The 25,590-nt window shown below is 47.9% G+C and overlaps 5 protein-coding genes across 5 annotated transcripts; 3 read left to right on the plus strand and 2 right to left on the minus strand.

Annotated features, from left to right (window-relative positions):
- Positions 1 to 11,039: 11,039 nt before the first annotated feature.
- Positions 11,040 to 14,386, minus strand: HRG_04230 (nucleoporin domain-containing protein; the record flags this gene model as incomplete). Its single annotated transcript, XM_044862701.1, has 2 exons — positions 11,040 to 11,936; positions 12,002 to 14,386. 2 exons carry the CDS (start codon positions 14,384 to 14,386, stop codon positions 11,040 to 11,042), a joined length of 3,282 nt encoding a protein of 1,093 aa, XP_044721315.1.
- An 882-nt stretch (positions 14,387 to 15,268) lies between these two features.
- HRG_04231 (alcohol dehydrogenase groES-like domain-containing protein) lies at positions 15,269 to 16,648 on the plus strand (the record flags this gene model as incomplete). The annotated part of the gene is made up of 5 exons (XM_044862702.1): positions 15,269 to 15,292; positions 15,348 to 15,477; positions 15,532 to 15,667; positions 15,732 to 16,369; positions 16,428 to 16,648. The coding sequence occupies 5 exons, from the start codon at positions 15,269 to 15,271 to the stop codon at positions 16,646 to 16,648; spliced, it is 1,149 nt and encodes a 382-aa protein (XP_044721316.1).
- Positions 16,649 to 20,048: 3,400 nt separating this feature from the next.
- Positions 20,049 to 21,770, plus strand: HRG_04232 (cytochrome p450 domain-containing protein; the record flags this gene model as incomplete). Its single annotated transcript, XM_044862703.1, has 5 exons — positions 20,049 to 20,108; positions 20,179 to 20,317; positions 20,385 to 20,770; positions 20,824 to 21,520; positions 21,574 to 21,770. 5 exons carry the CDS (start codon positions 20,049 to 20,051, stop codon positions 21,768 to 21,770), a joined length of 1,479 nt encoding a protein of 492 aa, XP_044721317.1.
- Positions 21,771 to 22,326: 556 nt separating this feature from the next.
- On the plus strand, positions 22,327 to 23,592 carry HRG_04233 (hhH-GPD superfamily base excision DNA repair protein; the record flags this gene model as incomplete). Its single annotated transcript, XM_044862704.1, has 2 exons — positions 22,327 to 23,012; positions 23,073 to 23,592. 2 exons carry the CDS (start codon positions 22,327 to 22,329, stop codon positions 23,590 to 23,592), a joined length of 1,206 nt encoding a protein of 401 aa, XP_044721318.1.
- A 699-nt stretch (positions 23,593 to 24,291) lies between these two features.
- HRG_04234 (AN1-like zinc finger domain-containing protein) lies at positions 24,292 to 24,567 on the minus strand (the record flags this gene model as incomplete). Its single annotated transcript, XM_044862705.1, has 2 exons — positions 24,292 to 24,363; positions 24,424 to 24,567. The coding sequence occupies 2 exons, from the start codon at positions 24,565 to 24,567 to the stop codon at positions 24,292 to 24,294; spliced, it is 216 nt and encodes a 71-aa protein (XP_044721319.1).
- Between the last annotated feature and the right edge of the window lie 1,023 nt (positions 24,568 to 25,590).

A 25,590-nucleotide genomic window follows, 5' to 3' on the forward strand; every position in this document is an offset into this window, starting at 1 on the left:
CCAGTTAATATTAATTTAATATAGCTTATTAGTTTTCTATAAGAAATTAAGGTATTTATTAGGTTTTTATTTTAAGTATTTCTTTAAATTCTTTAAAGTATAGAGTATATTCTTTAATTATATTATTTTCCCTTAATAGTAAGGGTAGTAATATAAGTTCGTTCTTATCTTTTATTTCTTTAAGTATTTCTTATTCTTTAAAGCTTATATTATCGATACTTTATTATTCCTTCTTAGGTTATTATCTAAGTTTCGTAAGTATAAGGGCTATATCTATATCTTCTTTATTATATTATTTATAGACTACTTATTATTCTTATTAATTTTTATTTTATATATCTTCCTAGAATCGTTTACCGTTCTTCTTAATCTAGTCTTAAGAGACTCCTTTAGGATTATCGCGAAGTATAGCTAGATTTTATAGTTCTTAATAATATCCCTTAGTACGAGGGACCTAGGAAGCTAAAAAACAGGTTTTAAGGAAGGAGCTAAAAGGAGGTATAAAGAGGAGGGTAGGGGTAAGAGGGGAAGTAAAAGTAGCGATAGCTTCTTATAAAGGTAGCGAAAGATAAGACGGATATACTAGCAACGGCTAGAAAAGAAGGGAAAAGCTAGTAAAAAGCTTAATAGTTAAAAGGATATTAGTAGCTTCTTTAAGTAAGATCTTCTTTATTAATTAAGATACTAGATAGGTATAAAGAGGGGCGTTAAATAGAGGAAAGAAGGATAATTAAAGCAATATAATAATTACTCCCTTACCTTAATTACTACCCCTATAAGAATTATATATCTCTACCTTACCTATCTAACCCCTTACTTTTAATTTTACCTTTATATATTTTTATATACTTCTTATATCTCTCTTTATAAGAGTTATAAGCCTAGGAGGAATAGAATTCCTATACCTTCTAGCTACTATAAAAGGCACCTTTCTTATATCCTTTATAGCTCCCTTTTACCCCTCTTACTAGAAAAGCCGATTTTTAACTAACTTTTCTACCCTTCCCTTATAATAATATTAAAAAACGACTCTTCCGCCCTTATAGTCTATAGGACGATTCTTATAGAGCCCTAAGATTAAGATAAGTAAGTAATAGAGCTACGGGCTTATATAGATAGAACTATCTATAATTTAGTATTCTTTAATAAGTAGGACCCTCTTAAGCCCCCTCTTTATCCTAAGGCAACGGAATTTATAAAGGGAGCTTCCCTCTTCTCTAAGCTAACCTCTATATAATAAAGAGCTTTTTCTACTACCTTAGGTAACTATAAGAGTTACTATAAGGAATACCTTTATAAGATAAAGCTACTAACTACTATACGTATAGCGATAATAGAATCCGTTAGTACTATAAAGCTAATCTCTCTTTAAGAGGAAGAGACTCTTAGGTAGTAGCTCTTAAAGCTCGAGACCTTAATAGCTCCCTTAAAGGGATATATAACTAACCGTATTAAGAAGACTTATATAGTATATCTAGGAGCCTTTTCTACTAGGAACTTACTAGTTTCTTTATAGCTAGCTAAGTAAGAAGAAATCCTTAAGGAAGCTAACTAATACTTCCTAATAAAAGCTCTTTCTAGCTAGTAGCTATAAGATATATCTCTATTAATAAAGCCTATTAGTAATAGTTACTTAACTATCTTTTAAGAAGCTAGCTAGGAACTAAATAAAGAGGCTGCTAGAGTATAATAGTAAGTAGTCTTATTCCTTCGTAGCTTATACTTAACCTAGACGGCTCGACCTACTGCCCCTATAGCTGCTGCAGCCCCTATTACTGCGGTTCCCGCTGCTGCTACTATAGCTGCTACCCCTCTAGCTCCTCCTCCCTCGAGAGCCTTAATACCGTCGTCGACTATAGCTACTGCCCCGGCCCTAGCTACGTATCTTATTCCGGGTCCGGCCTAGGCCCCGTTAGTCTATCTAGCCCGACTAGTCCCTTAATAGACCTTTTAGTCTATTAGTTAAAAAATTAAGGAACTAATCGAAATCGAACTTCTTTATTAAAAATTAGTAATAAGGGGTAAAAAGGGGAGGTTTTTAAGCAGACCTTCTAAATCGGGACGAGGATTCCTTAAAGAAGTAAAAGACTAGACAACGAAACGGCTGCCTAGCTTATAAATCCCTAGGCTATCGGTTATTATAATACTAGTAAGTCTTTAAGGAAAACCGACCTAAAGGATTTAACCCTTTAAAGAGGCTATAAGGACCGATATAATAGTCTCTTAAGGAGGACCCCTCGTTATAGAAGAAGATAGATAAGATTTAAGTTACTAAGAAATAGTAACTAATACCGCTGCCCTTATTCGAGCTATAAACTAAAGGAAAAATCGTTAGTATAGTAAATCCGGCCTTTATCTTCCCTATAGATTAGTAAGACTACTTATTAAGACCCTCCGATTATCCCCTACGAAAATTAGCTATCCTTAACTCTAGTACTTCCCTTAATATCTATAATATACTCTTTTAATTCTAGTCCTTTAAAAAGGCACGGAGGGAATACCTTATTACTAGGGAATTAACTATATAGATAGAGGGATATAGAAGGGTGAATTTTACGATGAAATTACCTAATAGGACTATATAAATTCTTCGACGGAAAAGGGTAGCTTTTTACCCTCGATTTTTAACGAGCTTAATTTCCTTCTACTTTTTATAAGAGGAAGAAATCTTTTAGGATATAACGTCTAAGCCTATAAGGCTAGTCTAGAAGAATTAAACGATTAGGCTTATTAAGGAAAAATTCGGTTAATTTATTCTCGAATTCCGACCTATTCTTAGGAAGGAACTACTTAAAAAGTTAGCTTTCCCTACTAAGAGGAATAGGTCTACTATAAATAACCCTCTTCTAGCAGCCTAAGGAGACGGCATTCTTTAGCACGCACGACTTAGTTACCTAGGACCCTTAGCTTTATATAAGCTAGGCTAATAATAGGGCGTATAAATAAGGGGCCTAAAGACCGTCGAATATAAATACTATAGCTAAGGAAAGACTAGGAGACGAATTTCTAAACGAACCCCTTTATAGCCGGACTAGCTATATAAGGAAATTTAGGTTAACTAAACCGACGTCTCTAGGGATTAAGAAAGCTTTATTAAGGTAATGTTTTTTATAGACGCTTTTTTAGGGATACTTTTCCCTTATTTCTTATAGACCTATCTAAGTAAGTATAACTAGTCTACCTTCTAGGACTTCGTTAACTAAATAAAATCCTACTTTAGCTATAAGGTAAAGAAGATATAGTTTAACGGAGAGCTATTTATAAAGGATATCTTAAATTAGCTTCGAAAAAGGGGCATTTTACCCCTCCTATTAGCACCGAATACCTAGGCTTAGAACGGAGGGGTAGAAAGATTAGGGGGTGCTATAATAAAAAGGGCCTATATAATAAGACTTACTATATATCTTTCCTACGACCTTTAAAGGGAAGTTATTAAGACCGCCTATTACTTTTAGAACTAGACCCCTAGGGACCCTAAGGACCTTAGGGAACTAAACTAAGGAATAGACTAAAAGTCCCCCCTCGAGCTCTTTATAAAAAAGAGGGCCTTGCTAGCCTACCTTCGTGCTTATAGCTATAAGGCATACGCTATAACTACCGATATATAGCTAAAAAGGAAGAAGAAAAGTATAAGGGAACACGTATTACGGTACGATTAGTTAGGTAGTAGAGATAGCTAGAGGTACTACGCTATATATATTATATTCTCCTCGTCGTAAGACTAAAGCTTATAGGAAGAGGGATTTTTTCCTCTTCGGTCGGAGTAGCGAGAGGTCTATAATATACGAGCGGGGTAGGCACGATTCCCTACTAATACCCTACCGATATATTAGTACTACGTACCTAAGTACTTTATTAGCCTATACCTCCTAGTAGCGCTTTTATAAAAAGAAAGCTTAATCTTAAAGCCTTTATTAGTTACCTTATTAGTTATAATTCTACGAATATCTTCTAGATCTAGATTCCTCTTCTATAGAAGGTTATTTCGACTAGGGATATAATTTTTAATAAATCTAGCTTCTTTAATAGAAAGAGGGATTAATAGCCCCTATTACTCTTATAACGTTAGTTAATTTAGAAGATCTAAATCCCCCCTTCCTAATAGTTATAAGAAGAGGCCCTAGATAAGGAAATAAAAGAAGAAACTAACGTTAAAGTAGTCGAGGATAACGCTAACTTTAAAGAAGAAAAGGAAGCTACTAGATTAAATAAACTAGATAAAGAAGGAGACTATAGGAAAGCGGTAGAGCTAGAATACGCCTACCTTCCTACGCCTCCTCTTATAGAATAAGAAGAAGATCTAGAAGCAGCTTTCTTTATTAGTCTTCCTATATCGACCCCTAAGGGGGTAGGAAAGGCACCTCTCTTAAAGGATTACCTAGCTACCTTTTTATCCCTACTTCGAGAAGCAAAGGAAGGTATAGGGCCTAATATAAAAGAAGACTAAACTCTCTTTTATTTTAATCGTTTTTCTAACTTCTATCTAACGCCTATAAAAGACGGTTCCTATAAAGTATTTATAGTAGGCCGGCTCTTTAAGCTATAGCTATTAGCAAGGAAGGTATATAAAAGAGACTTCCTAGACCGACTAGTAAACTAAAAGCAGCTAGAAAGACACCCTTTTAAAGACTAGTTTTTCTAGGCCTAGAAAGACTACCTAGTATTATACGAAGAGATAGGGTCTTTTAAAGAGGTCCTTAAGGAAAAGGTAAGAGGAAAATAAGTCCTTAGCTATAAGTAGGTCTTTATCTATAAGACTAATAAATATAGCTTCCTTTAAAACTATAAAGCCTAGTAAGTTATCTATAGGAATTAATAGGAAAAAGGGGATTTACTTACTAAGGCAACTACCTTAGTAGGGATGTCTTTTCGGACCCTTATAGCTATAGTAGTAGAATTCGACCTCGAACTTAAATAGATAGATATAGTTAACGCCTTTATTAACTACTTACTTAAGGAAGAAGAAGTTATCTATATATAACTTCCTCTTAGTTTCTAATAGCTAGGAAAGGTTCTATAGCTTAGGAAAGCTCTATATAGACTATAAAGATTACCCCTTCTCTAGTAATAGTATTTAACTAGTTCTATTAAAGCCCTAGGCTTTAAGAAAGTCCCTTAGGAACCGTATATAATATAAAAGGGTAAAATCACGGTCTTCTTTTACGTTAACGATATTATCTAGGCCTACCTAAAAGAGGAAGAAGTAACTACTAAGGAGGCTATAAAAGGCCTATAATAAAGGTATAAGATAACTAAGCTAAGGGAGCTAAAGTAGTTCCTAGGGATATAAATCCTTTAGAATAGATCCTAACGGACTATCTAGCTTACCTAGGACGCCTATATCGATAAGGTCGCTTATAAATTCCTCCTTAATTCCCTCGATAAGAAGCTTCCCTCTATGCCGATATTAGATAAAGAGCTTTTACCTAATCCGTCCTTTTAAGCTAGGGAGTAAGAGAAACACTAATATTAATACAAGGTAGGCTCCCTGCTTTTTTTAGCTATTTCTACTAGACCGGATATCTCTTTTATAGTCTCCTAGCTAGCTAAGTATAACTAGAATCCTAGCCCTAGGCACTAAGAAGTAGTAGACTAAGTAATCCTTTATCTCTATTTAATAAGATTATATAGTCTACGCCTAGGAGGGTAGGGAAGGAAATTAGCTGCTAAAATCTTTCTTTATTTAAGCGATTCGTCCTTTATAGATAATTCCTTAAATAGAAAGAGCTTATAGGGGTATATTATATCCCTTTTTAAAGGAACTATTACTTAGAGAGCTTTAAAATAAGCTACCGTTACGACTTTAAGTATAGAGGTAGAGCTACTAGCTCTTTTAGATATATTAAAAGAAGCAATTTTCCTTAGCCGGCTACTAATATCTCTATAACTATAAATTCCGACCCTATTAGCTATAGAATATAATAATATATAGACTATATAGATTCTTATAGAGGAAAATAGTAAGCTATCGACCCGGCTATAGTATATCGATATCTACTAGTATTAGTTATACTAAGAGGTTTAAAGGGGACTTATTTCTATTTATTAGGTTCTAACGGTATTAATAAAAGCCAACGGTCTTATAAAGCCCTTACTTAAGTAAAAGCTAGCTATCTTTTTATAGTAAATTAGGCTAGAAGACGTTCGAGAGAAGCTATCCTTAGAAGCCCGCCTTAAGAGTCTACGAGAGGAGCTAATAGTACGTAGGAGGAAGGAGACGTCTATAGCTAAAGAGAGGAATTAGGACTTATCTTAGAGGAGGGCCCCTAGCTTAATTAGGACTTATTCTTCTTAAAAGGCCCCCTTTTTAAGGGCTTATCCTTAGAGAAGCCCCCCTTTCTTATAAGACTTAATATCCTCCTTAAGGCCCCTTTTTCCTAAAGTAGGTTTAAAAGAGCCTAGGGCTAAAACCCGGATTTCTTAAGTAAGGGATAATTATAGACTAAGACCTCCTTTATACGCTTACCGGCCTAAGTATTTAGCTTTACCCTTTCTATAAGAGCAAGCTATAGCTAAGGGGGTATATCGCGAAGCGTAGCTAGATTTCGTAGTTCTTAGAGATATCCCTTAGTATAAGGGACCTAGGAAGCTAAAAAATAGGTTTTAAGGAAGGAGCTAAAAGGAGGTATAGAGAGGAGGGTAGAGGTAAAAGGGGAAGTAAAAGTAGCGATAGCTTCCTATAAAGGTAGTAAAAGATAAGATAGATATACCGGCAATAGCTAGAAAAGAGGGGAAAAACTAGTAAAAGGTTTAGTAGTTAAAAAGATATTAATAGCTTCTTTAAGTAAGATCCTCTTTATTAATTAAGATACTAGATAGGTATAAAGAGGGGCGTTAAATAAAGGAAAGAAGGATAATTAAAGTAATATAATAATTACTCCCTTACCTTAATTACTACCCTTATAAGAATTATATATCTCTGCCCTACTTATTTAACCCCTTACTTTTAATTTTACCTTTATATATTTTTATATACTTCTTATATCTCTCTTCGTAAGAAGGATAGGGGTATATTAGTTCTATAAATTTAACTTATTTTTATATTTTAAGATCCCTTTATTATATTACTATAAGGGTTTTCCTTAGTAGCTTTAAGAACTATTTAATACTATTCTTATTACTTAAGTATACTATATATTTATCGTTATAATATATAGTCTAACTAAGGAGTTTATACTTTAGTTCCTATCTATTAATAGCGTTTAGGTATTTCTTACTTTTTAGGGCTAGTACTTAGTAGGTTTTCTTCTCCTTATAAAGTTATTTATATTCTTTAAAGTAATATCTAAGTTTCCTATAATTAAAATACTTTCCTTTACTTTTTATATTATATTTAGATCTATCCTACCTAGGTTAGTTATATAGGTATAGGTAATAGGAGTTTTACGCTTCTTTTTATAGTTAGCGCGTTAGTTAAAGTTATTCTTATAAGAAGGGTTTTTAGTTTCCTCTTCCTTATTTCTTTTCTTAGCGTTACGTATACTATCTATTATCGATTTATACTACTATAGTAATATAGTCTAAGAGGTTATTAGGCCGATTTTCCTTATAAAGCTCGTCCTTAACTTCTTCTTTAAGCCTATTATAAAATTATAATATAAGAGGTTCTTTATCTTAATTAAGTTTTAAGGTAACTTAATAGAACTTTTTATATAATCTAATACTAAGATCCTTTATTAGAGTTCTTAAAGTTTCTATTTAGCTTCTTATTCCTCGTTAGTTATTTTAAATACCTTTATAATAGCTTCTTTAAATCCTTAAAAACTAATAAAGACTTTATCTATCTTATTATCTTATCGCGCTAGTTAGTTATCGAGAAAATCCCTTATAATAGGTCTAAACTAAGTAAGTACTATTCTAGATAAATAATTTTTTATATAGAGTACCTTTTTAACTAGGTCTAAAAGTTTAATAGGGTAAAACTAGTAGTAGGCCTTAAGTTAAGTAAGAAAGTCTTAAAGTATACTATAAATACTATCGAATAGTCCTAGCTATTTTAGTTTAACTACTTTTCTAAGGTCCTTAACTTATCTATTACCTCCTTTATTCCTAAGTAACTATACTTTATATTAAAGGGTAATAATCTCGCGTATTATATCTTAAGGCAATATAGTAGCTCTAGAGTTAGTTAATCTATCTTACTATATAGGTATATTAATAGTTACTATATTACTTAAAGTAACGTAGTATTATACTAAATAAAAGCTTTTAATATATAATAACTAGTATTATTCCTAAGGGATAAACCTATTAAGGGGTTTATATTAGTAGATATAATAGGGCGTAGTCTAAGTAATAATAAGTATATTATATTAGTAATAAGTTAAAGGTTATAGACTATAAACTATAACTAAGTAATTAAGTAATTAGAATCAAAGATAAGATCGTAATAAAGATCGTAATAATTATAATATATTAAAAGCTATTAAGCTATCTATTTAACGGAGTAAAAGTAAGTAGCTATATATACCTATAGAGACTATCCTTAGATTATAGGACTAGCTATAATCCTTAACGTTAGATCGTATAGAGCGTAGTAATCTTATTAATCCTAGATTACTTAGATCTCTACGATCCCCTCGATCTTATATCTATTAGATAGTCGTACTAACTATTTATCTGTTAGACCGTATTACGTGCTTAATATAGTCGACCGTTAGCGGCCTAGTAGCTATAGTCGTAATATAGAAGGATAAGACCCTATAAGAATATACCCTTATATTCCTATTTTACTATTATAAAGAAATAATAGGCATAGGGAGGCTCTATAAAATAAGCTAGTAAAAAGAGGCTCTATAGTATAGTCTAAGGGAATAACTCTTAAAGACAAAGACCTCTACTAGATATCTATACCTTCTTTTAGGAAAAGCGGGTTAAGATAAGCCTATCCTAATAAAATAAAATATATATAAAATGCATAAGTTAATTACGAGCAGAACGGATACCCTATTGCCTATTTTAGACTAGCGGTTCCGAAGATATCCGCTATACGAGAATAGGTAGGGCATAGAACATTCTAGTTAAATCTACTACTTATACTAGAACCCATAGTCTTACGTTAACCATTACGTTACAATCAGACTACTTACTAAGTTAGGAAGACATGCTATAGATAGAGCTTTTTAAGCACTATAGAATATACTAGAAAGCTAACTAATTAGTCTACTAGTAAGCGAGCAATAGTCTATAAAAGACGAAGGATTTCCCTAGGAGTAGTAGATAGAATAAGTAAGTTTATAAGCATCTTTTACAACGCTACTCTTTTAATATATTATTTAGCCCCTTATATGCTCGTTATAAATTCCGGACGAAATCCTACCCTATACTCCTTCGACCGATCTTTCCGCTTACGTTATTAATTACCTAATCCTACGCTTATTACTTATACCTTCTTATAGACCCCTAGCACTCCCTATTTAACTTACTTTTAAGTATACTTAAAGGCTTTATAAAGACCTTAATTATCTAATAAGGTATCTTCCTTAATTATAGTTAATTCGAATTTTATTTTTCCCCCTTTAAAGTAGAGGCCGCTAGTTACGCGACTCTAGTAGAGACGAAGAGGCATAGAGTAAAGAAATCTCTAAGACTTATATTAATAACCTAAGACCCTTAGAGCTATATATAGGACCGATAATTAGATAATTACGCAGTTAATTGCTCTGCTAATCCTTAGCCGCGTGCTACGCGTGCTTTAGGTATATGCCCTCGTCCCTATTATACTACGTCCCCCTTTATTAGCTCTAATACCGAACTATAGCCTAGTAGTTCCCCTACTACCGAGCCCGCCTTAAAGCCTCCCTGCCTTACGTCGCCTATCGACCTTACTAACGCTTCTAACTTTATTTAATAGCGTCTCTATAGTTATCACGGTTTAGTCTTAACTAAGATTATTGCTAGTCTTAACCTTAATTAGATTTATAGCTATAGTATAAGCTATAGTAAACGACTCTATGCCGCCGCCGGTATAGGTCCTGCCTTAGTATAGTCCCTAGTCGTTACTCTATCTTATAAGCTAGCTATCTAAACTAGCTTTAGTTTAGGTTTAGGGTTAGGTCTAGTCGGCCGTCGCTAAGCTTCTTATAGTAGTAGTAGTTTCCGTACTCCTCGTAAGTCCTAGGTTACTCCTTCCTACGCTCCGCGTACTACCCTAGGCGGGTCCCTACTTATTATATAAGTAAAGTATAAATAAGTAAAGCGGGCTAGCGTTAGTAAGTATCTTAAGAATAAGGCTTTTATATAAATAGTAATATATATATATATAAATAGTAATACTTTATTTAAGTAGATTATCTTTCTTATTTTACTTATTATAAAGGCTTTATTTAATTTTAAGTATTAAGAATTACTTATATAAAATACCCGCTAGTAGAGTTAAAATATTAACGTTAAGTAATATAATATTAAGCACTTAATACTTTATAACCTATATTTCTAGTAAGCGGTATAGTAGACCTTTATTTATTACTTTAAAGCTATAGCTCCGGTTTATACTTAGAGAATTTTATATCTAATAGGCGCCTAGATCTTTAAGTCTAAGCAAACTCCTACACCCGTACATAACATTGTTTCCCGTAGATAAAATGTACGCAAAATCAATGACCGAGCAGAACTTTAAACGCTACATGGTGAAGCACTCGGACGCTCCGACTATTTAGCATTACTTCTGCATAATTTTGAGGTTTCCATGATCGACGTCAGAAGTACCAAGTACGGGGTTTAAACGTCTCTTCTCGGTGAGTCTTTTCTGGGTGCATGTCTTCGTCGCCCTACATATCGCTGTGGCCTATACAGAAGCTAGAAGACCAGTTTCGATGCCCTGAACGCGCGTACGAAATGAATTCCTGCTCAGGGAGGGATTGATAAGGGGTGAGGGTCCTGAGCTTCTCACCAGGGTGAAAATTTATCTGATATCCTCGCAGAGAATCATGTCTATGCAGAAACCACGCCCACACCATTTCTCACGCGACCAAACTTTGCCCTTCGCCGCCACCAAGACGCAGCAGACTCTACTTGCTCAACCCCGAATACTTCACAGATCAAAACGTCGCGACTCCATCCGCCCCCTCCAGCCAGAGCGCCGCCAGGTCCTTTGCTAGCCCCAGGCGCAGCTTGCGCAGCACGTCGTCGCCCTTTGTGTTCGCCGTCCACACCCTTCTCCAGTCCCATCCGCGGTGCACCTTGGCTCCCGCCGCCATCGACCGGTGCAAATGGCTGGCCAGCATCGAGCTGCCACTCATTACGTAGCTGCTCCCGCTCAGCGAGCTCGTCGACTTGGTCATCAGATCGGCAGGCGTGGATCCCTTGAGGCCTTGGCCCGACGCGAGCACCAGGTTGAAGAAGTCATCGCAGGCATCACGGACCCGCGAGCCCACCGTCTGGATGTCCTCAATCGCCTTGAGCAGGACGTCGATTTGTTCGAGCGAGATGGTGGCAGGTGACTGGCTGACAAACGCCGTGGCCTCACCGAGAAGAGCGAGCAAGAAATCCTCGCTCACCACCGCATCCCGGCTCTCGTCGTAGAGGCCTCCGCGGATGTTGTCGTCGGCGCTGGAAATGACGGCCACGAGCGCCGCCGCGGCCTGCTTCTTGAGCGACGCCACCTTGGACGCCGACATGTCTTCCAGTTTCTCGCCGTCCCTGATTTCGTAGAATTTGCGCAGCGTGGCATAGCCGCTGAGCATTCGCCCCAGCAACTGCGCCGCCTCCAAGTCTTGCTTGGCACGCATCTCCAAGGTGTCGGTACGCTTTCGCAAAAGGCTTTTGAGCTCCTCGTCGAGATCCTTCTCCGCTGGATATGCCGTCGAATGCACCAGAGAATAAGCGATGAGGAGGTTGAGGACGTCGCGAACACTGTCCACGCGATGCGCCAGGGCAAAGTACCACAGGGCCTCGCCATATCGGTGGGATTCCTTGGACAGGATTTGGGCGAATGTCTAGACACTGTCAGTTATAACCACAAGTTTGAAAGTCGAGCGTCACGCCCGGGTCTGTCACTGACCTCTGCCGTCTCTTCGGCGTACTTGACCATGCCGAGGTCGTTGAGTATCCGCCACATCCTGTCCACAGTCGTGCTCGAGTTCTCGTCCAGTGTCTCCAGTAGGTCCCGGAGCAACTCGCCTACCGTCTCATCCGCTTTCTCCGGCAAGTCCATCCTGCCAAGCACCTGAATGGCCATCTCCCATCCGTCTCTTTGGGGGGATAGGTGATCAACGCCAGCGAGCTCTCGCGCATACAGAACCAGTGTCGTGTCCTTGATGCCTTCAATCTCGTCTTGGGATGGTGGTGTAACGCCAAGCAGAGCCAGGTCTTCCATGTCCAAGGCATCAGTCAGAAGCGGTTTCAAGGCCTGCGTAGGGGGGAGCCACTTCCCGAGGGAGGCAATCTCCGCCACTGACGAGGCCACGGGCAGAGACCACATTCGCAGACAACCAATGACAGCATCGACGTTGCCCTCGAACGCAGATGCGATGGCGACCTCGACAGGATTGATTGGGTTCGGCGTCATGTCGGAGCGGAGCACGAGGTGGAAGGCCGAAGCCAAACGGTCGCAATAGTCGTCTGAACGTGCCATCCCGGACGTTGATGCCCCGAACCCGAGAGTCTGTGACAGCCGCAGATTCTTCGGACGCTGACTGCCGTCATCCCACCAGCCAAATAGGCCGACCGTGGCCTCGCACCAGTCCTGCGCCGTGTCCATAATGGATTCGCGTTTGCCGAGGACGATGCCATACACAACCTGCAAATTCTCGTACACGTCCCAAGGGATCTGGCTCGACGCCTTGCGCGCCATAGCCGACATGGATTGGGGCCCTCGCGCGGCCGAGCCGTCCAGGTTGCCTTCGGCAAAGAGCGTAAGCTTGTCGAGCGACCCCCTTGCCTGGACACGGAACAGCGTCCAAGTGCTGTTGCGGATGTCCCAGTCTGATCTCATCGCGGGGCACTGCTCGAGCATGTCGCCAGTCGCGTCCGCGACGCGCCGGATGTTTTCCAGGGCCTTGCCCGTGTAGGTCTGGTCGCCATGGGGGCCTCTGCGGACATTCTCCCAGCCGGCATTGTGGAGCAACTGAGATGCCCCGTGCACGTCACCACGGAGCAGAGCGCAACGCAGCGACTGCCAGAACAAGCCATGGCAGGCGGGACTTGGCTTGTGCCGAGCAATCTCGCGTACCTGGTCGGGGTACAGGTTATGGTTAGTTTGCAGCCAGTCAAACAGCACCTCGGGTGGCGGGGGTGCCTTGTCATCCCTGGCGTCGTTGTCGAATCTGGTGTGGTGTATGCGCAGCATCAGCTGGGCGACAAAGGCCGCCTTTTCAAAGGGCTCGGCCTGCGAGCCGGGCCCAACAGTAGCAAGGTCCTCGCCTTCCGGATGAGGCAGGCTATCCACATAGTCGTTCCAGAGCTGGGTCAGCAGGCAAGTGACGTTGGCGAGGGAGTTGTCCATCTTTTCGGCATCGTCCTCGGTGCCGACGCCTTCTTCGTAGAGCCTGCAAACCAGGGCCTCTGTTTTAAGGATGAGGTCCGGTGACTCGGTTATCCGGGCCGGGTCCTGTCGCGTGTAAAAGTCCCTGGCAATGGTGGCAAACTGGAACTCGCGGCTCTTGGAGAGCCCTCCCAGCCGGGCTGACGATCTACGGAAGATGTCCTCTGCTTCCTTTCGGACCCTGGATGTGGCCGCGGGTGTGTTGAGCATTATCATGTCCTCCTCATCCTGGCCGATGATTGGTTGCCCGTACGGTCGGTCATCGTGTCGCATGTTCAGAAACATGTCTCCTTCTTCGGACCCTTGCCGTGACAGTGATTCGACGCTAGAGGCTTGGCCGTTCGCAGCTTCAGCATCCACGTCTTGGTCAATGTACTTCTCGAGTTCGGCTTCGAAGTCGTCGACATCTTGGGCGTGGGTAGGGTCCTCGTCTCGCTTGGAGGGGCCGGTCGACATTCGGAACAGACTGCCAGGGTGCGGGGGCAGCTCGGGCTCGCTGTCCTCGTCTTGCTGATGCTGATCCGGATCTTGGTCGTCGACGATGAATTGTCTGCTCAGGGCAGAAGGCTGTCGTTCCCTGGCTCGAACGGAGCGCCCAAGCGAGGCATTGGGGGTCTCGCTCCGGCCAAACAAGCTCCTCCCAGTGCCGGCCTGGGACTGGGAGCCAAAGGACAAGGGCTTGCTGGCGGCCATGCCGCGCATCATGGAGCTTCCCAAGTATTGGTCCGAGGGTGCGCCGCTCGGGGTGTAGGAGGCGACGGAGGAAGGGATGGGCCCTGCGGGCGTGGTGGAGGGATTGTCGGGGAGGGAGGGATAGGCAAGACCATGGCGGGCTCTTCTATCAGGAGTCGAGGGCGCGGGGCTCGAGGGGGGACTCGAGTCGACGATGAATCGGTGCGCCATTGCGTCGACTCGTACGTTGCGACCTGGCAGGGGGCCTGGAGCTCTTGGGGACGCAGGCAACGATGGCACACACGCTCAACGCGCAAGCGCCGTCGTGCATGGGGCGCGGACAGCTCCAGGGAGGGTGCGGCCGATGTGGTGCGTCGTGGTGTGTTGCAATGGATAGCTCTTCATGGCAAGTTCTGGGCGGGAGAAGCGCGTCTTGATATTTTCTTTCGTTTGTTTGCCTGGATTGAGAGCTGCGTTGATGTATGGATGCGACCCGGTGTTTACCCGGGCCCACCGCCGCCGCTGCATGAGGTACGTACCATTCAGCCAACTGTTTTCAGACAGCATCATCCTACGGATACCTCAGGTTCCAACCAAGGATGCCCCTATCGATGGCTCGACAATGAGCCAGTCTCCAGAGCCGGTGCTCCTTGATGTTAATGCAGCCAGCACCACGGTGCTATACTTGATCCGGTGCACGACCTGCCGCGGGCTCGCAGCAGCACCCATCATCTCGTCCAGCTTAAACGTCATGGCGGCAAATGAATGGGCTTGGCCAACCAGGTTCCCTTCGAGAGCTCCTCGACGGCGAACGCCGTGATGTCTCCGTAACTGACTTCCTGGCGAGTGAACAGAGTCATTAACTAATTAGAAGCCGGCTTTAAAACAAAGATTCGGGTAACGGTCGAAGAGGAACGAGGCTCCGCAGCGGGGTACAGGGTACCTTAACGGCGTGTCGGCAATCGGCATCTTGTCGTCACTCATCAGAGAGCCTCCAACACGTCCGCACCACCAAAGCAAATTTTCATCCCTTGAGCTTCTGTTCCTCACGAACCTGCGTCATTCCTCAGCTGCTCATCACCCGCGTCCAGTCCATCTTCGTCGTCGCCAGTCATGGCCTCCTCAACCGCAGGCAAGGTACGACGATCGAGCCGTCATGGCACACGGTCCGCTGACCTCCAACTCCCGGCAGCCAATCGCTTGTAAGGCCGCCGTCGCCTGGGAGGCCGGAAAGGACTTGAGCATCGAGGACGTCGAAGTCGCCGCCCCCAAGGCCCACGAGGTCCGCATCGAGATTTACTACACCGGTGTCTGCCACACTGGTAAGACGGTCGAGGCCCTCGCAACCACAAGCCACAGATCCTGACCTCGGCCAGACGCATACACACTGTCGGGCAAGGACCCCGAGGGCGCGTTCCCCATCGTCCTCGGCCATGAGGGTGCTGGCATCGTCGAGTCGGTCGGCGAGGGCGTCACTAACGTGAAGCCCGGCGACCACGTCGTTGCCCTCTAGTATGGCGCTTCGCCTTCCCTGGCATCTCGCTCTCGGGGCCTGTGCTGACTCTCGCCCCTCAAGCACCCCCGAGTGCAAGGAGTGCAAGTTCTGTAAGTCGGGCAAGACCAACCTCTGCGGCAAGATCCGGGCCACGCAAGGCAAGGGCGTCATGCCCGACGGCACCACCCGCTTCAAGTGCAAGGGCAAGGACCTCCTCCACTTCATGGGCACCTCGACCTTTTCCCAGTTCACCGTCGTCGCCGATATCTCCGTCGTCGCCGTCCAGCCCGACGCCCCCATGGACCGCACCTGCCTGCTGGGCTGCGGCATCACGACTGGCTACGGCGCCGCTCGCGTCACGGCAAAGGTCGACGAAGGGTCCAGCGTGGCCATCTTTGGCGGCGGCTGCGTCGGACTGTCGGTGGTGCAGGGCGCCGTCATCAACAAGGCCGGCAAGATCATCGTCGTCGACGTCAACCCGGCCAAGGAGGCTTGGGCCGAGAAGTTTGGCGCCACGCACTTTGTCAACCCCAACGACCTCAAGGACCAGACCATTGTTGAGAAGCTCATCGAGATGACGGATGGCGGCTGCGACTACACCTTTGACTGCACGGGCAACGTCAGCGTCATGCGGGCCGCCCTCGAGGCGTGCCACAAGGGTTGGGGCGAGAGCATCATCATCGGCGTCGCCGCCGCCGGCCAGGAGATTTCCACCCGGCGTAAGCTGCGTCCTTGCGCGTCCCTCTTGCGTCTTGCCGAGCTAACACGTCGCTGCAGCGTTCCAACTCGTCACGGGCCGCGTCTGGAAGGGCTGTGCCTTTGGCGGTATCAAGGGCCGCTCCCAGATGAGGGACCTCGTCAGCGACTACCTCAACGGCGCGCTCAAGGTAGACGAGTTCATCACGCACCGCAAGACGCTGGGCGAGATGAACTCTGCGTTTGAAACGATGAAGGGCGGAGACTGCATCCGTGCGGTCGTCGACATGAGGAAGTTGTAGATGAGGAGACGGCACACGCCCGATAGGGCGGTCCCAATGCGAAATGAATATGGCTGCACAAGAATCTGTTCATCCGTCGTGCAGAGACAAGGTGATTGAAGTGCTCGTGAAGTCTATTTATACGTACTCGCGGTCGGGGACCTTGATGGCCAGGACCCAGGCTGCCCAATTGGCTCATAACAATATTTGCACTCATTCTTGCGACACGGCCACCATCATTTGACGTCATTCGCCCAACTGATCTCGAGATTGCGCGTCCATGGTTTCATAGGGATAGGTCAACACTGCGTTCCCTTTCTTCCCTTTAAATCTCATCCGTCCAACAGCACGGAAAGACCAACACACGCAGACTGATGTGATCATCGACTTCCATTCAATAGCCACGGACCCAGTGGCCTGGCTCGCGAGTAGCGCAGTTCACTCTTACAGGACGCAAATAATCGCCTTCTTAATCATATGCCGCCACCTTGATTCGATACAACATAGCGGCCGGAAGGCTCGATAGAGGCCCCTTTTAATAGATACCAGGGGCAATAGTCGACGTGACAATGACGAAGGATCAACACAAAAACCAAATAACTTCGCACAGGGACAGACCGCACTTCAGCGCCTTGGTCTCATCGGCGGGGATACTGCGTATAAACAGTTAGAATTCGGTGACATGTAGCGACTTGCAGGGCACCTGCCTCATGCGACAGGTATTGTTCGCCATAGCTTTCGTGCAAATCCGTGAGTAAATGCTGGTAAATCCAGAGTACGTTAAGGGATCGTGTTTCCGAGACGTGCATCAAACCTTTTCACCGGTTGAACTCTTGTAGGCATCCAGATCATGGTTTATAATGATAGGTATATAAATTGATTCGTTCCCAAGTGTCCCCGGACAAAAAGGGCCTGGATATCTTCAGGGTCATTCGAGCGACATCTGCGACTGCATTTACACCTGTCGAAGCTTTCCTCAATCTCCTAGTGACTCATGTCGCTAATGTTGAGTAGTAGATTATAGGGAGAACCCCGTTGCCAAGGTTGACGTAGTCGTCGAGTTATCACGGTAGTCTGAGACGCGGGAAATCGGTGGTAGGATCCTTATATCGTGTGAAGTTATGCGCAATCCCAGAACCCGACTGCATTGACATCGCTACGGCGTAAGAACATTCCATCAGCGAGATTGCACGGTCGTACATGTAACGCCGGTCGGCCGGAGTCAGGAGAAGCGGCCCGCTGGTCCGCATCCATGCATTGTGTCGACATAGTCTCCACTCCAGCTCATTGCAGTACGTGAGGATCAGTCAAGTACGGCATGGTGCTCATAGCGGCGAATGTTTCCTTTCTCCCCTTAAGTAATGGTAGTAGGGACTAGAGAATCGCGAGATCTGAGCGAGAATCTTGTTATACAGAAGATTATGGAAAGCCCACCGCCCCCATTGAGTCATTCAAGGGGACGCTTTATTGTTCTCGCTCCAAGTTGAAACGGTTGAAGGAGGGTATTTATTTGAATGTTCCGAAAGGAGTGACGATACGCTTTCTTTTGTACGTTCATGAGGCGGGAGGCCCCTAAGTAACCTTTCTGCCTTTTGTGTAAGCCTACACAAGCCATGCGAAATGTCTTACATAAGTTTATGCTTCTTGGATGCAGCATTATTGCGTGATACCTAATTACTAATACCAGTCGGATGGCTTGGCGTCTCATTATGTACAACCTGGAGTGGCAGATAAAGGTCGCCGGGTGTTGAAATATCAGAGCAGTGATTGATGACTCGGTTGGACACGATTCACAGGAGCAACGAAAGTGGTTTGCTCGCCCTCGGTCACCAGTGAAAGTTCTTCCATGGGCGAATGAAGAAAGGTAGGCCTATCTACGACAGTTTTGGAGGCTCCTGCTAACGTGGATCAGGGGTCGAAGCCACCATATTGCTCTTGGAAAATGACGCTCTTGCCCAGAGTGACGGTCATTTACAGCCTCTGCTGCTTTTCGGCACCGAAGGAGTGATGAGCGCCTTTAAATCTTCGACAAATGGCGTGAACAGACCTTCTCGTGAGTTCTCATATCCTCCCTCTCCTGAGCTCGTCCAGTGAAAGCTGTCTTACAGCAGCCGAGGTCAATCGGATACTGAATGAGCTGAAGTTGGACGTCGATGGCAACATGCACCAACGTAGATAGAGACTGCCTGGAATCGAGCAGAGTGCTGCTTAAGATTTCATCGTCTGTCCAGTAAAGCATATGCAAGTTGACGTTGGTCAGCACGATACGATTAACAGTGCCCTGTACGGTCAAACAGTATGTATGTCAGTCAGAACCGACTATTTATAGTGTGTCTGCCTTGCCTATTCTTTCCGAAGTTTTGTATACGCCTTCTGGGAGCTTCATCTGATGGTCTGGCCATCGTCAACCTGGTAATCGTCGATCGGACCTGGTTGGTATGCTTTTCCGGCGTGTGCCCTTCCTCAGTTGCCTTGCCCCTTTTCCTTCCCACTCAAACATCTGTCGAGTCGAGCATTGTCCGGACTGCTACCTCGGCCAATCTATTGCTTGCAGTGCTGACTGGGAATCCGTGACGATGACCAGCTCACGGCGCCGAAGCTTGAACGGCATGCATCGCGCATTGCGCCAGTCTGATCCTCTGCATCGGCAACACGAATCGCTGGTAGATCGTCTTCTCCGTGGGCCTAATCAGCAAACACTCAAGCCCTGGACCCGCATTTGTGAGCCGAGGAAGCCTGCCTCTTCTCCGCTCGTGCCGTGTCTGGAGCCGCAAAGTGCTTCTCGTCATCCATCTCCAACAACGCAGACGCCCAGCCAACAGGAAGACTTCTTCGGCCTTCGATTACCCGGTCTCCGATGGTGCTGAAAACGAAAAAAGAACGTGGCAGCCAACTTGCTTGGCAAACATGCAGACAGCCAACGCGCATGTCAGACGAACACCCATGTTCGTATGACATGGGGCCCACCACCTCGTTATCAGCAAACACTCACGACCTGGGCCCGCATTTCCGAGCCGGGCAACCGGGGAAGCCTGCGTCTTCTCTCCTCACCAAGCCCGGAAGAGACAGGTTATTAAAACAAGACAGCTGATAGGCTCGGACTGCGCGGATATCTTGTCGGCAAAGAGTGCGGAGAGGGTAGCACGCAGCGTGAGACGGCGAGGATGGCCGGCTACGTTGTCACGCACCCGCATCTCATTACGGGGAATCCTGCCGCCTGCCATCGTTGTGTGCCATAGGTCCTCCGGCTGCATGCGCATTCTACGCGTATATAGACCCCATGTCTCTGCTTCGTACGACTGCGGTCCCGGGGCACGGGTTCACGCTTTCTCTTCACCAATAGAGAGCTGAACCGATTCGAAGCAGAACAAGCTAGATAGACAGCCGAGGGAGCGATCCAGCTCTCTGTCAGTACGGAACCATGAGCAAACACTTTGGCGATAACGTGTATCTTGTCCTCGGAGCCTCGCTGCTGGTGGCCGTGAGCTATGTGAGTTGCCAGTGTGTGCCGTAACGGGGCCGCCATGACGCTGACCAATGTGGATGCTCAGAAAGCGTTTTGCGTGCTTCGAAACTCGACATCGCGGCTGCCAGGACCGTGGCTCTCGAAATGGACGAGCCTCGTGCTGACATACCACTGGCTCAAGGGCACGAGGTGTCAGTATGTGCACTCACTGCACCAGCAATACGGTGAGTCGCGTCTGAGCCCAGGGCCTCGCCTAGAGATGCCAGCTCACGCCGGCCTTGCGGCTGTCAGGGCCCATCGTCCGACTTGGCCCCACCGAGGTGGATGTGTCGGACATGGACTCAGTCAAAGCCATATACACTACAAAGGAGACGTTTCGCAAAGCGGACTGGTACAAGCAATTCAGCACGATTGGTGTGGAAACCATGTTCAACACCAGCGATCCCGAGTTCTTCAAGAGGCACCGCCGGCTCCTGGCGGGTCCCATCTCCGAATCCAGTCTACGCGTCTTTCACGGGCTGATCCGAGCCCGGGCGAACCTGGCCATTGACAAGATGCGGGACGAGATGAGGACCAGAGGCGCGGCCGACGTCCTCAAGTGGTGGTATTTTTTGGCCTCGGACGTCATTAGCGAGTTGACGTTTGGCAAGCCGTTTCAGATGCTGGAGCGCGGTCAGGTACGTGATGGCCGACGGTCACACTCGTCTTGGCTAACGACGGGTGCTTGCAGAAAAACGAGTTTGCCCAGCACTTGGAATCCGTCATGTTCATGGCCGCCATCCGTGCGGCGTTCCCACTCCTGACCTCATTGGCCCGGGTTGTCCCACTGCCGTTCGTCGACAAGGCCGTCGAATCGAGCCGGCGCCAGACACGCCTGGCAGGCGGGTTCGTCGACGAGTACAAGAGTCTCGTCGAATCAGCCCCAGAAGACGCGCCGCAGACGCTCTTCACCAACCTCCTCCGGGCCGAGCAGGACGAGAAGCTCACCCATGATGAGATACGCAACGAGGCCGAGCTGTTCATCATCGCGGGCAGCGACACGACTGCGAACACGCTGGCGTTTCTGGTGTGGACCGTCTGCCGGCGGCCTGACGTCCAGAGAGCGCTGGTCGAGGAGCTGCGGAAGCTGCCGGAGGAGTATGACGGCACTCAGCTAAGAGACTTGGTCTACTTGAATCAGGTCATCAACGAGTCGCTGCGGCTGTACACTGCCGGTCCGTCGGGTCTGCCGCGCGAAGTGCCTCCCGGCGGCGCCCATATATGCGGGCACTACCTCGAGCAAGGGACGATAGTGTGCGCGCAGGCGTGGACGCTGCACCGCGATCCGGCGACGTTTCCCAGCCCGGACGAGTTTGATCCGACGCGGTGGGAGGCACCATCCAAGGCCATGAAGGATGCATTTATGCCCTTTGGGCGCGGGCCGCGGAGTGAGTTGGTTCTCGGCGATAAGGTGCGAATGGCGGCTAACACGGCCTCTCAGTTTGCCTCGGACAGCATCTCGCCATGACGGAGCTTCGCTTTGCCACTGCCGGCTTCTTCCTCGCGTTCCCGGATGCCAAGATGTCGACGCTCGAGGGCATGTGCGACGACGACATGGCCCAGGAGAACCACTTTGTCATGTCGCCCAAGGGCAAGAGGTGTCTCGTCGAGTGTGCCTCGGTCGCGTCCAAATGCTGAGAGGGGATTCTGTGCGCGACGGACGGTGCTGCGATGTTGACGAGAGCTCTTGAGTATGTAGCCAGTCGGTGATTTGTGCGCTGCCGCGCTCCTGGCGGCATCGTGGGCGACGCTGCTTGTTGCCAACCTAAGACCTCCCTGTCAGCTCTCGGCCATTTGTATCGTATTCGTCTGCCAATGCAGGTTCTGCGTTGAAAGGCCTGAAGAGCCTGAAGAGCCGATTCCGGTGCTTCGTCCTTTCGCAGTCGGCTCGGTGATGTTGACTTTGTCCGGATTCACCCGCCTCGACCGGCAATTGCCGATGCCCCATTTGACACTTCTTTAATATCCAAACCCCCCGCTTGGGGCATGAACAACAACAGGGCTTGATGATCCGGGAGTCAACGGCGAGGACCGGCCGCACGCCTCAGGCCTGAGAAATGGGAGAATGGGGGTTTGGGGGGAGGCAGCTGACCAATCAGCGCCGCGCTATTTGCAGTGACACGCCACCGTTAATCTTGGCCCGCGTTTCGTCTGGCATTGCCGGCATCTCGCTGCCATCTTTTGCAGTTTCACAATGCGCTCCTCGAGGATCTCAAAGGATACGTCCAAGCTCTTTGACCGCGTCGCAGGCCCAGCATCCCCGCCCCGGCGCACCACCCGATCCCTGGCCCGCTTCGCCCTCGCCGCAACAGAGCCAGTGAGCAAGCTTGGCACGCGGCCCCCCGACATCGAGGATGGCATCGGTCCTCCGGCCAAGCGGCGCCGGCGGGCTCTCGACGACTCGGCCGTCAAGTCGGAAGCCGTCGAAGCCGCCCTCGTCGCCGTGTCTGCGCCGCCCCCACCCTCCAAGACCAAGGGCCGGGCGCGCAAGCCGGCGCGCAAGACGACCGACCCCGATACCGGAGCGGCGACAGTGACGCCCCCGTCTGACTGGGAAGCCATGTACAGGGCCGTCGAGCGGATGCGAGCCCCCGGGGGCTTGGCTCACGGGGCGGCCGTGGACACCATGGGCTGCGAGCGGCTAGCGGACAAGCAAGCGTCGCCCAGGGAGCAGCGGTTCCACACGCTCGTGGCGCTCATGCTCTCGAGCCAGACAAAGGACACGGTCAATGCAGTGGCCATGCACAAGCTCAAGACGGAGCTGCCTGCGCACGAGCCTGGCGCGCCCGTGGGTCTGAACCTCGACAACATGTTGGCCGTCGATCCTAAACTGCTGAACCAGCTCATCTGGGCGGTTGGCTTTCACAACAACAAGACCAAGTACGAGGTACCCTGGCAAACACAGATGGGCGGCGGCTGACCAGAACATTCTACACGCAGATTTCTCAAGCAGGCGGCCGTCATACTGCGCGACAAGTGGGACGGCGACATTCCGGACAGCATCGAGGGCCTCACGTCGTTGCCCGGGGTCGGGCCCAAGATGGCCTACCTGTGCATGTCGGCAGCCTGGGACGTTACCCTGGGCATCGGCGTCGACGTGCATGTGCACCGAATCACGAACCTATGGGGGTGGCACAAGACCAAGACGCCCGAGGAGACGCGGCTGGCCCTGGAATCGTGGCTGCCCCGGGACAGGTGGCGAGAAATCAATTGGCTGCTGGTGGGCTTTGGCCAGGAAATCTGCCGGCCCGTCGGGCGGCGCTGCGGCGACTGCGATCTCGGCCTCGAGGGGCTCTGCAAGGCTGCCGAGCGCAAAAAGGTGGTCGCAGGTCGCACGATGAAGACGCAGGTCGAGGCCAAGGTCGAGGGTGGCGGGGGCGTCGAGGTGCAGACGACCGAGACGGTGGTCAAGGAGGACGTGGTCAACCAGATAGACGCAGTGCTCAAGACGAGCCCGTGATGGCCCGGCTGCCCGCCTTGCATCCGCTCCCACATGCGGGACCGGGATGGCACAGCTGGGTGCGAGAGCGACGCACCAACCACACGCGACTCGGATGCATCAGTACCCTACCACGGGAACCCAAGCCCGCCTACCCCCCCCCCCGTTTCCCCGGTGCTGAGCCAATCCACCGCCGCCAGAGACGTTATCACGGTCCGGCGGTCACGACGCTGCGTCGGGGATGAAACGGCAGCAGTGATGAAGCTCCGGCCATCTGTGTTGGACCAGTCAAATCTGCGGTTAGGGCGGGGACCCATGAAGTGTCTGGGTCAGCGTTCGAGCCGTCATATAGTCGGACCAAGAGAAGATGCAGTCAAAGCACGGGACCAGAAGATTGATTCAAATTTCAAGATATCGAGGCATCCCAAGAGTAACCCCGAACGCCGCGCGATCGCCCCGACCTAAAAGTAGTGTAGAATACAGCGGCGGTCATCGCGCCTCTAGGCAAGTCAAGTCAAAGCCACGCTCGCACCAGCAGCCTGTCCAGATGGCTGGAAGAAAAGAAAAGGAGACCAAGGGGGAAATCGTCGAATCATGGTTCGTGAATGGTTGGTTGAGGCTCTCGCCGTGGCGTGCGTGTCGGCAGTGGTAGTCGAAGGCTCGCGCACTGAGGCCCGCGGCATCGTCGGCCAAGCGGGAAGAGCGAAAAATAGCAGTGTGTTAGACGCGCATGACCTGGGTCCGTTCGGACTCGAGCTGCGCTGCGTTGCGCTCGTGGGATTGTTTCTTGCACTGGCCACACAGGGAGACGTTAGCGGCGAAAAGGGGGGCCAAAAGTCAAGTGCCACGTACGTCCTCGAGGCCGCTGCACTTGTGGTCCTCTAACAAGCGGTGGTTGCCGCAGTAGTGGCCCTTGCAGAAGCCGCAGTCGCCGATGATGCGCTGGGCGGCCTCCTTGCAGTCCTTGGCATTGCAGCGAATCTTCTTGGGAGCCATGACGGGCGGTTGCGGCGGCGGGTTGGAGTTGTTGTTCTGCAGGTGAAAGTCGGCGAGAGAAGAGTGCAGTGGGGCGTCAAAGCGAGGGTGGCGTCTTGTCGTCTCGGGGCAGCGCGCTGGTTGGCGTTCGTCGTGGAGGACGAGGCAGAGGGACAAGGGGCGGAACGGGAGCAGCGAGCAGACTCCCCGGTGTTATATAGACGGAGGACACACGGTCGACGGCCTTGTTCCAAGGGGGTGCGGCGAGGGCGAGATCAAGTGAACGGGGAAACGGAGCTAGGAGAAAACGGAGTGCATCGGGCAGCGGACCCGTCAACCCTTTTATATACGCCTGTTGACAAGGGGGGAGAAGGGGAGGGGGGGCGTGAGACTTGTTGGGCTACAGCGTGCAAGGTGGTATGACGGGAGAGCAAGAAGCTAAAATGGGCCACGAATAGAGGAAAAAACAAAGAGTCGATGAATCAGGACCATCCATCCTCACGCCCCCTTTTTCCTGTGGTGGAGATGTGGAGATGCGAGGACGTGGCTCCCGCAGGGACCTTGCCTGAAATTGCTATCGAAGCGCCTGGAATCGCCGTCGGGCGTAGCTGGGGCCCGGGAATGCGGTTATTGTCATCATTCTCGGCCTCTATTTTTTTTGGCCTTGGTGGCTTCTCGTTTGCTTCGGTCTCTGTGGCGCCAACAAGTTACGGGGTACCTTTGTCTTTGTTTCCTTATTCTCAAACTATTCTTCGTCTCGTGGCCACGGATGATGGCGTATCCGTAGAAACTTGCATAGAAAAAATGACCCAAGAGACAGGAGGGAACAAGAGGCCCAAGGACCTGCCAAGGACATGCTGAGGACCTGCTTGCTATGGAGCACAAGTAATATGTAACAAGACATTTATTTACGCATACAGTGCCAATGTCGGTCATCACTTGGCGCCGCCCTGCCCAGCCCAGCAAGGGGTCGGATGCGTAGGACCCTGGGCCTGTTTGGCTTGATTTGATTCTGTTGTTGTTGACGACGCCATTGCCGCCTGC

The sequence above is a fragment of the Hirsutella rhossiliensis genome (assembly GCF_020360975.1).
Source record: "Hirsutella rhossiliensis strain HR02 chromosome Unknown scaffold00004, whole genome shotgun sequence".
Taxonomy (NCBI): Eukaryota; Fungi; Ascomycota; class Sordariomycetes; order Hypocreales; family Ophiocordycipitaceae; genus Hirsutella; species Hirsutella rhossiliensis.